The sequence below is a fragment of the Pempheris klunzingeri genome, chromosome 16, assembly GCF_042242105.1.
Source record: "Pempheris klunzingeri isolate RE-2024b chromosome 16, fPemKlu1.hap1, whole genome shotgun sequence".
NCBI lineage: Eukaryota > Metazoa > Chordata > Actinopteri > Acropomatiformes > Pempheridae > Pempheris > Pempheris klunzingeri.
Window position 1 is genome coordinate 2,350,686 of NC_092027.1, and position 10,932 is coordinate 2,361,617.

Genomic DNA, 10,932 nt, shown 5'->3' on the forward strand with positions numbered 1-10,932 from the left:
ATTAACTCTCAACTTCACCCATTCACAGTTTTACACGTGATACAATCCATAACAAAGAGACACTCGAACCACAGCTGGAGCTCACAAACACAAGTCAGGTTGGTTCACAAGACGATAAAGATAAAAACAGGGCTGCTGTTGCACCACAATGACTCAAACTGAGGCTGGATGGACAAACAGAACAACAACAACAACAACAAAAAGTCTCTTCCGCTCAGACATCAGCAGCAGTACCAGAACTGAGAGCAAGGGGGCATCTTTCCTCACAACACACTGTTCACGTGCAGCACAGCTGGACCAGAGGACACAGAGGGAAACAGCAGGAATCCATCAACCCAGAAATTCAAAATCCTGCCTCTAAACCAACGGGAGCAGCTGAGCCAGAGTCAGATTAAAGTCCAAAGTTAGTAAGTAAAGTTGTCTTTGTACAAACTCCTTTTAGTGCACGAGGCCTCATGTTTCTGTGTCTTTACGACCTTCACATCTCCACCGGTAAATAACCTCCTGGCCTGACGTGTCTCCTGCTCATGCAGCTGTAAGTAAAAGAAAATGGCCGCCGCATTCACAAAAAAGAAGTTCAAATGTGGAGGTGATGAAGCAGCGCTGTCTTCATCTGCTGCTCAGATTTCTGCTCCCTGAAACTCAAAGATGAATAAACAAGTAAACACTGGTGGAAAGTTTTCTGGATCAAAGTATCATTTTGAGTCACTTGTTTTTTAATTGAGCGTTTCAGCTTTGTAAGGTGTTTTTTACTCCCCTACATGTATTTGACTTTAAATTAAGATGTTACATGAAGAAAATAACAATCAGCTTATGAAATAAATTGTTCACGGTGAAAAAACCTCTTTAGCTGCTGATCTCAAACACTAATTGCGTCCTCGTCGTGTGTTTCAGGCGTCTCTGAGCTGTTTTCAGTTCCACCAGAGAGACGTTTCCCCTCAAAACTTCTCACATGTTTTCAGTAGATAATTGTTCAACTTATCAAAGTGTTTCACAAAAACAAAGACTGGAGAAAAAGTCAGAAAAATCTAAACAGGATTGTGAAGTGGACCTTTGTTGTTTTCTTCTCTTCTCTCCCATTAACGATCTCAGGACCCTTAATAATAATATATCAGTCACAGGGGACATTTACAAGTATGTTTCCTTTAAAACTTTAGGTACTTTTCACTGATTCTGTACTTTTACTCAAGTAGGATATTGAGTGCAGGACTGCAGGTTCTTCCTCCACCACTGTCAGATGGCTCCTACGTCACCACGACTCTCCTTTACACTTTGTTTTTGTCAAATGTTTGATTCCATCTGATTAACACGACCGTGTGTCCTTTACAGGTCGCTCTCTCTAAGGAGGCAGGAGGGGGTGAGATCACCTCCTGACCCTGGAAGAGTTTGTTTTTTTAATCTAATTTAATCTAAATCTTAATTTTCCCACCTTGCAGATATATGAGAAAGTAAGCTGTTGATAGCTTGAGTCATGTTACATGGTGTTTAAGACATGACATGAATGATGACAGACCTGGATCAATAGATTTTAGACCTTTTTGTGTTAAACTGAGAAACGCAACTTTTTATTTTATTAATTTAGGACAATACAACAAAGTCAGTGTAACTAATGACAAACTGTCCTGCTGCAGTAAACCCCAAACACTGGTTGCTCCCAGCGTCCCGCCTGCAGACACCTTTTTCCCACGAGGAGCGAAGAAGAAGAGCAGGAGGCACCGGGGCAGATTACAGACCGTGCGTGGAGGTTTCAGAGGAAGGCATCGGTGAGGAAGAGGAGGAGGAGGAGGAGCAGGAGGAGAGGCTGGATTTGGCTCGGCGGTGCTGGTGCAGACCTTTGAGTCCGTCCCTGACGACCAGCTCAGTAGAAGAAATACACTGAGGGGGGAAATCAGCATGTAAGTAACTTTATTTTGAAATAACACACAGGCTGATTCAAGAAAAGTGAACTCAAACACGAACAAGAACTCCTGCAAACTCCATCTCCAGATGAAGCTCATGTGATTGAAAGCTCCAGAATTAATCAAGCGTGAGGAGATTATTTTGTACAATTGCATAGGAAGAATTTTTCAAAGCTCTTCTGACGTTTTCAGAAACATTTTCAGCCACTTGATTTGGTCCTTTTGCTAAATAATCATGTTCTGTTAATGAATTTTAATGAAAACTTTTCCTCCTGCTGTCTCCTTCTTCTTTTTTTTTACTGTGATGCACCTAAATATCAAAGAAAATTCCTTTTTTTGTGAAGATGAACTGATTTCGGTGGTCACAGCGGTGTTACAGGGGCTCTTTTGTTCCTGATGTGATCCACAAAAGGCAAAAACAAAGCTACAGTTTCACCGGAAAACCGGATGAGTTTGTCTGATCAGGACCAACGAAAGGAGTCAGAAAAGAAGAAATAAAATGTGTGTGTGTGTGTGTGTGTGTGTGTGTGTGTGTGTGTGTGTGTGTGTGTGTGTGTGTGTGATGTCTGACTACTTACAGAAGATGACTCCAACACATATTACACCTATAACTGCCATCATGATCATCATCTGGAAGAAAACACAAGTCAAAAAGTCACATTCAGAGTTAAATTAAACTATAAAAGTGTCCGTAAGGGAAGAATATTCCTAAAGTACCACTGTAAAAGTACTTGTAGGGCAGATTTATACTTTTATATACTATATGTATCATATTATCCACATGTTAGTACTGATTCTTGAGCAGCATTTGAATGGATGGAGCTCATTTTAACTCCTTTATAAACTGTTAGATTGTTCTAACATCTAAAATAATCTCAATCTCTAACTGATTATGTTCTGTTTGTTGAATCTCTGCAGTAAAAAGTAGAATATTTCCAGTGCAGTAGAAGTATGAAGGGACAATATGCAAGGTTACACAACACAAACACAGGTGGTGTGTGTGTGTGTGTGTGTGTGTGTGTACCAAAATACTCCATAGATAAATCCACATGATGGCATGAGAATCAGAGCTGCTGACAGACAGGAAATCACACCGAGCGAGATTAACACGAACAAGGGGAGAGGGAGGGAGGGAGGGAGGGAGGGAGGGATTGGTACTGGCTTGATTGCATGTGTGTGTGTGTGTGTGTGTGTGTGTGTGTGTGTAACCAGATGTTGGTGGATTGTGCTTGTGAGCTCGTTTGTGCTTTGAAAACAAATGAAAGCGAATTAACGGTTCAGGCTTCTTCTACACTTTTCTCATTGCCAACAAATCCCAAACACGGTTTGGTCACGTTTTAAAAAAAAAAAAGAAGAATTTCCCAAATCAGCTGTTAGCAAACAAAGAGGAGGGAAGTCGTGCGTTTGTTGGGGACTACTTTCAGAGGCGGATTAATCCACATTTGGTCCTCTAGTGAGTATTTGGGGCAGCAGGATGGTGCATCAGCCGTATATGGATACACATAAAATAGTTATTAATAGATTCAGTGGTGGTTTGGGTTAAATATCAGCAGCCTTATACTTAAAAAAGCCATCAGGAATAATGTGTGTCGTCATAACTTCTCCTAAAATCATCAAATCTCATAAATTCACCCCCCCAGAAACAACGGAGAAAGCTTGTGAGGGTTAATGTTAGAGGCTAGAGAGCACATTAAGCCAATGAGGGTCCTCACAAGTATAGAAGTATGAGGATGTGAGCACAGGGGGTGGGTGGAGTTGCATCACGAATCACAGCTGGCTCTTTAATCCCCGGCGGTCACTGTAATCCAGATTGGGATTTCTCTCTCTCTGACTGCCTGCTCGCTGTCAATCAAACTGGCGTAATCCTCCTCGGCCTCTCTACACGGCGCGCTCTGATTGGACGTCTGTCGGCCGGAGGCGGGGCCTCTGAACGAACTGATGCTGAGATAAGAATGGGTGAGGGAGGTGGATAAATCCCACTGTGGGGCTGTGAGGGAGGTGGATGGGGGACAAAGATGGCGGCTGATCCTGGACCGAGCCGAGTCAAACTTTATTTTCAGCCACGACGAGTTCAAATGAACGCATCAGTTTTTAGATCATCATTTACACGTCGATTAATCAATCAATCTTTATTTATAAAGCGCCAGCTCGTCACAAATGTAATCTACAGACACTTTCCACAAAGAGCAAACTGTTGAATTAAGAGACTACAAAAATAAGGATCCAGGAATCCCCACATGAGCAACAGTGGCAGGAAAAACTCCCCGTGTTCAGACTTTATAACTTAATAATTTAATAACCTGATGGCGGCCGATCAGAGTTTATGACATGAGCGTGTTTACAAGACGTTCAAGACACCTGACGGATTCATCCTGAAGTCCCTGATATAAGACATTCAGGATATAAGATGTGATATGAGACTATTAGACTATTAGAAATCTACATTGTGAGGTATGAATACACGTGGGGGGGATGAAATGCATTATGGGAGAGTATGGGAAAGTAGAAACTACTTTCAGTGTATCTGATCAGTCACTTCATCATTCACGTCATCTTCACTCGCTGAGATGTCGTCATGAGCTCTGTTCCTTTCTTCCTGTGACTCTTTTCATTTACTCATTTCCCATCGCTGCGCTCTTTGATGTCAAGTTGCTCTCAGTGTGTCACCGAAAACACAAACCGGCTTAAGCTGAATTAAATCTCATTATTACCAGCGGGTGAACTTAATCTAATTTATGAGTGAAGTTACAGGAGGGTGGTGAGGTGCACTTCCTGTTCTCTACTTCCTGTTCTCTACTTCCTGTTCGCTCACAGGTAAAACTAACTGTGGGTTATTATGAGGTACTTTATGTGTTTTATTTTTAATTTATTTATTCTGGTTTTTTTTTTGTAAAGAACTTTGAGCTGCATTTAACACATGAAAGGTGCTTTAAATAAAGTTTATTATTATAGTTACTATTAGTAGTAGTTACTTTCCACCACATCATCAGTTACTTTGCAGATAAGACAAACTCTCATCAGCAGATTAATGAATGAACGAGTTAGTTTTACTGTCACCAGCCGAAACATTAAGGTGAAGTTTACAGGTTAATGCATCCACAGTTAAAATGTTGGAAGTGGGCATAAATATTTTTCACTGTTACTTTAAATGCAGGACTTTGATTTCTCTACTGTGGTGTTGCAACTTTTACTTAACAACTTTCTTTTCTTTTTACAGATGTTTTGTCTTCTTCGCTGTTGCAGCACCAAACATTTAAAATGTGTTAAAATACTCCGGTTCTTCTGCAGCCTGACCAGTTTTTTTTAACCCTTCAGAGCATCAGTGATTTCTACATCGTCATCTGCAGCAGTGGTTCCCAGTCCTGCTCCCGGAGGCCCACCGCAGGTTCTAGATGTTTCCCAGCTCCAACACGCCTGATTCACACTGGATGACTGGATGACGAGCTGAGGAACGTCTAAAACCTTCAGGGCCTCCAGGAGCAGGTTTGGGAAACGCTGATCTACGACTGCTCGTAGTTTTCTGCCCGTCTGCTCTCCAGCTGCCAGACTGTCACCAGATGTTTTCCAGACTTGACCCACAGAGAGGATAAGAGATAAAACCCCTCAGGATGGATGCCACAGTGAGCAGGAGCGATGCATGATGGGAAACAAACTTCACGCCCACCTTGCAGTTTTTCCACCAGTACTTGTTCTTGAGTTTGGCGGCGCTGCTCTCGAACTGCGAGGCTCCGGCCTGCAGGGCGTCGGCCCGGTCGTCCAGCTCCGACAGCTTCTGGTCTCGCTCCAGGACTTTGTCCACGTTCACGCGCATGATGTCCACCACCTGACGGAGAAGGACACCTGTCAGCACCACCGGCACAGGTAGAGGACGGCCCAGTCCAATCACGTTCACAAAGCTGAGACGCCTTTATGTCAAATTTTACACTGAGCATTAACTGTCGTCATTTCTACTCTGTTATTCCTCCTTGAATTACAGACTGTGCTTCTTCAACCTTTTTGAGTTCTGAAGTTTCTTTTGTTTCTTTTTGTTCCTTTATCACTTCTCACAACCAAATTCTGGCTCCATTCTTATATTTTCTTATATCAACCAGAGTCACTTTATGTGGAGGATCATTTCATCCAGATATTCAACTTAAAAATAACAGTTTTCATTCTTAAACTGATGTTTTCTGGACAGTATTTGGCTTTTTAAATTCAGTTCTCTTGTTATTTGTATATTTATTTGCTTCCAAACTGTTTCTTGTGCTGCAGTGCAACATTTCTTAATTTGTTGATCAATTTAATATCAAATTGCCTTTTTTAGTCCCCTGATTATTGTCATAATAACAGTTTGTGGTGAACCTGATCTCCAGCTGATGGTGAACTCCACCACCCTCACCATCACCCTGGAGCCCGTCGGTCAGCACCACCAGCCCCCTCCTCACCTCATCCACCTGCGCCTGCGTCTGCTGCAGCCGCCTGTTGCTGGTGAGGTTTGGGGCCGCGGCCGAGGGGCCCCCGTCGCCCTCCGAGGCCCCGGCAGCAGCATCTGAAGACGACCTGGATGAGAATCCATGTGAGAGAAGGTCAGAGCGACAGTGGGGTCGTACACTTCATCATGCAAAGAAGGAATCCAACATGTTTTTACATTAACCCTTTCATGCATGAATTCTGATGTGTTTTTATTCATCTTTAGGCTGAAAAACAAGATTTGAACTTTTTTATGTTTCAACCCAAATTTTATAAAGATATATTTACATGTCCAGTAGTTAAAATATAGTTAGTGATGCATGATTAATCATAATTTCCTCCCAATATAAAATCAATACTTGGAAAATGTAACAATTGCATGACTCCTTAGATGTTACTTGATGTCACCATATGTTTCTAACCTGCAAGGGTTTCTTTTTATAGAAGGTTTGAACAGAAAAAAAATTAGCAACTTGGTGTTTCTGGCTGTCTGTCGGCCATCTTGGTTTCTTTTTTTTTCACTTGCAATGGCTTCCCACTGGGTAGCAGTTTATGAGATGATGCAGTAGCATCCACTGTAGTGGCTGATGTGCAACTATGCCATCAAAACTCATGCATATACAAGAAAACAGCTTTTGAATAGCTGAACACTGCAGTGACTTCTATGCACGAAAGGGTTAAATATGAGTGAGTCTGTTTCCATGTTGCAAAAAGGAGAAACGTTAAGCCTTAAAACATGAGAATGTGATATTTCTTATCACATAATATTTGATGTTTATTGAGTTTATCGAGTGTTTTTATTAATACGGAAAAGCAGAGATGAGAAAGGATGGATCAGTTTTGATTTGAAATCTTAAGTCTTAACTTTTTCTGGTGATTCATAATAATAGAACATAATTTAAAGAAAAGAAAATGATGTAATAAAACTATGAGGGAGCAGCTGTAGGGTTTCTCAACCAGTGAAGCAACATCTATTATAGGAAGTTAGGAAATTATCGTTACAGCAGCACGAATAAGAAACAAATACACAGCAAGGAAAAAGTTATAACACTCGAGGAAGGAATATATACATCGATGTGCGAATGTAGAAAAATAAAGTTTACAGATTAAAGTAGAAAAATAAAGATTACAGATGAAACTGGCCACCTTCACCAGCTGTTTACATCAATAATCATCATCCAACAGTGTGATATATACTGTATATATATATATATATATATATATATTCTACTATATACTATTATTCTGAAACAGGCATGTTGTATTAATCAATAAAGAGGACTTTTATTTTTGGCACTTCAAGTAGATTTTGATGATAATACTCTCCACTATTATTATTACTATTATTATTATTATATTATTGTTATTCTTATTATTATATTGTTATTGTTATTATTATTATCATCATCATCATCATTATTATTATTGTTGTTGTTATTATTATCTATTCGTTATGCCCAGCTCTTCATTCATGACACTCAAAATACAAAATATTTATTAATTAATCTAATTTTTTGCACTCTGTTGTTAACATGAATATTTCAGGTAATATTTACATTATTTCCACATTGTGGTGTTTGTGTCAGGAGGAAACACATCTATAGCTCCGCTGTCTGTCTCTGTACGCAGGTATGATTATAAAATCTGTGCTCCTTCGGCTGCCGACACATTTTAAAACACAAACTCTAATTCAGTAATAGAAACATGACTCATCAAACTTTGGCCTCCGTCCACATAATCAGAATATCTCAGACTGGAACAGCTCAGCAGCTCGAAAGAAGAAAGCAACAAAATCCCCTCAAAATAAGAGCACGTTTAAAATTCAGGTTTGTTTTTTTACTACACACACACACACACACACACACACACACAGCAGGTGTGTTGATTAAACCAACAGCAGCTGACTTTTACTGCCTCTGCTCCAGCAGACAGGCTTGTTTTCCAGAAGCAAAATGGAGAAAGATTAGTGCAGCAGCATCAGCGGACAGAGGGGAGATAAACACACACACACACACACACACACACACACACACACACACACACACACACACACACACACATTACAGAAAACACACTCAGTAAAATAATCTCCATTTATGTGTTTGGTGGTTTTGTGACATTTGCAGCCACATCTCATTCCTGCGTCCGTGTTTGTGATGCCGAAGCTTCAGTTTTAGCTCAAAATGAGTTAAAAATAAGATCAAAGATGAGCTAAAATCAGATCTTTGTTTCAGGGCTGGACAGCCGATCACGGCGCTGATGGATAGTTTTGTGGGTGAGTCAGCCGGTGAGTCACTGTTTCATTTCTGCAGCTGCAGCTCAGAAACATTTCCAGACTAAAGACCAAAGTTTCACCTCAGAAATAAACACGATTCCAGTAAAACAGCTCAAGAAATCAAGCAAATGTGAAGCACAATGAAAAGTTAGTTTGAATTCAGTGGAGGCTACATGGAGCGATGTGATGCTTCCTAAAAATGATGCAGATCAATTTAGACAAACTTTGATTCAGGACATTTTAGAGCAGGAAGATGTTCAGATGGTTTCTATGGTCAAAATATATGAAAATACAGGAAATCTGTTGTACTCACATCTCAGCGGCAGGATGATGGAGATAATCTGAGTCTGAGAGGGAGAGAGAGGGAGAGGGAGAGGGAGGGGAGAGAGAGAGGGAGAGGAGAGAGGGAGAGAGAGGGAGGGAGGGAGAGGGAGAGAGAGAGAGAGGGAGGGGAGAGAGAGGGAGGGAGGGAGGGAGGGGAGAGAGAGAGAGAGGGAGGGGAGAGGAAGAGAGAGAGAGAGAGGAGAGGGAAAGGGAGGGAAGGAGGGGAGAGGGAGAGAGAGAGAGAGGGAGAGAGAGAGGGAGGGAGGGGAGAGGAAGAGAGAGAGAGAGGGAGAGAGAGAGGGAGGGAGGGAGGGGAGAGGGAGAGAGGAAGAGGAGAGAGAGAGGGAGGGAGGGAAGAGAGAGGGAGAGAGAGGGAGGGAGAGGGGAGAGAGAGAGAGAGAGAGAGGGAGGGGAGAGAAAGCGAGAGAGAGGAGACAGAAGGGGGAGAGAGAGAGAGGGAGGGAGGGAGAGAGAGAGGAGGATGGAGGGAGGATGGAGGGGGAGGGAGAGGGAGAGGGGGAGGGAGGGAGGGGAGGGAGGTCTCAGCTGAATATAAATGAAGGATGACTCCAGTTTTTCTTTTGATTCACTTTTTTCTAAAAAACTACAAACAAAAAAACTACAAATGAGGCAGATGACCCCCCCTGACCCCCCCCGAACCCCCCAGGTGTTTGTAGTCCCATATCAACTACAGACTGTTCCTTTAAATACCTCACCTGTTCAGGTGAGCAGTGAGTCGTATCTGGAGCTTTCAACCACATGGTCATCATCATCTGCGTTTTGTGTTTGAAAGTGAAGTAACTTTAACATTAAAGTAAAGTAAAGTAAAGTAAAGTAAAGTAAAGTAAAGTAAAGTAAAGTAAAAGTAAAGTAAAGTAAAGTAAAGTAAAGTAAAGTAAAGTAAAGTACAGTAAAGTACAGTAAAGTAAAGTAAAGTAAAGTAAAGTAAAGTAAAGTACAGTAAAGTAAAGTAAAGTAAAGTAAAGTAAAGTAAAGGGCCCTGTGGTGCCAGTGAGCCTGACTCAGTACCTGACAGAGGATGTCCTCCAGGTGAGGGAGGCTCCTCCAGCTATTGTTCACAGATCAGTTAAATATCTCCCCCCTGCTGTGAAGCAGTGACTCCTAATCAATACCAGAAATAATTATTACTTTATTCTATTGTTATAAATATCTTCTAGTTGTTTTCAGGAGTTTTCATTGGTGCCAAATCAATACCTGAAATGATTTCTGTTGTTGACCAATAAGACGCACGTCTCTGTTTTGGTGTTTTGTTTTATCTTTTATGAATATTTTTATATAAAATTCCTGATTTTTTTCCTCCCTGTAATGTGAGACAGTGACTCTAAATCAATATAATCAATATCACAATGGAAAACACCTTTTTTTTTTTAAAGATAGTTTAGTTTAGTTTATGGAAAATCATTTTTATTCCAGTAGCCTCTCTGTAATGTGTAATAAGATGAAGTATTACGGGACAAATAGGACTTCAGTCACTTCTGTGAGACCTGGTGCAGTGACTGCAAATCAATACCAGAAGTGATTAATATCTTCATATTGATTTTAGATAGATATTTTTATGGGAAGTTTGTGATTTATTTTAATCAGATCATACCTATTATTAATATCGTCACTGTATGCTGAACCTTTACATGCAGTTATGAGTTTCTACAGTGTAGTTTCACTACTTTTACTGTTATTTAAGTTAAAAAAAACCCTCAAACGAAGTCCCATTTAAAGATTTAGACACAATTACCTTTTTATTTGAGTAATTTGTCTGTAATTGTAGAAGATAAACTTCTATTTTAGGTCAAAACAAGTGGAATTTAGTGGAATTCCTGAATATCTCCTGATAAAACACTCTTAATTAATACTGCTGCTGTTAATAGTGTGCTGAGGCAAAGAAAAGAGAAAATATGGAGCAAACATGTTTTTATCAGAGTAAAAAAAAAAACAAACTCACACAGCAGAGACTCTTTCATCATCTTT

General features: G+C 40.6%; 1 protein-coding gene across 1 annotated transcript; it reads right to left on the reverse strand.

Moving 5' to 3' along the window:
- Window positions 1-1,858: 1,858 nt before the first annotated feature.
- vamp1a (vesicle associated membrane protein 1a) lies at window positions 1,859-6,539 on the reverse strand. Its single transcript, XM_070846810.1, has 5 exons — window positions 6,526-6,539; window positions 6,323-6,437; window positions 5,563-5,721; window positions 2,477-2,528; window positions 1,859-1,875 (listed from the first exon to the last, which is right to left on the reverse strand). Exons 1-5 carry the CDS (start codon window positions 6,537-6,539, stop codon window positions 1,859-1,861), a joined length of 357 nt encoding a protein of 118 aa, XP_070702911.1.
- Window positions 6,540-10,932: the final 4,393 nt, after the last annotated feature.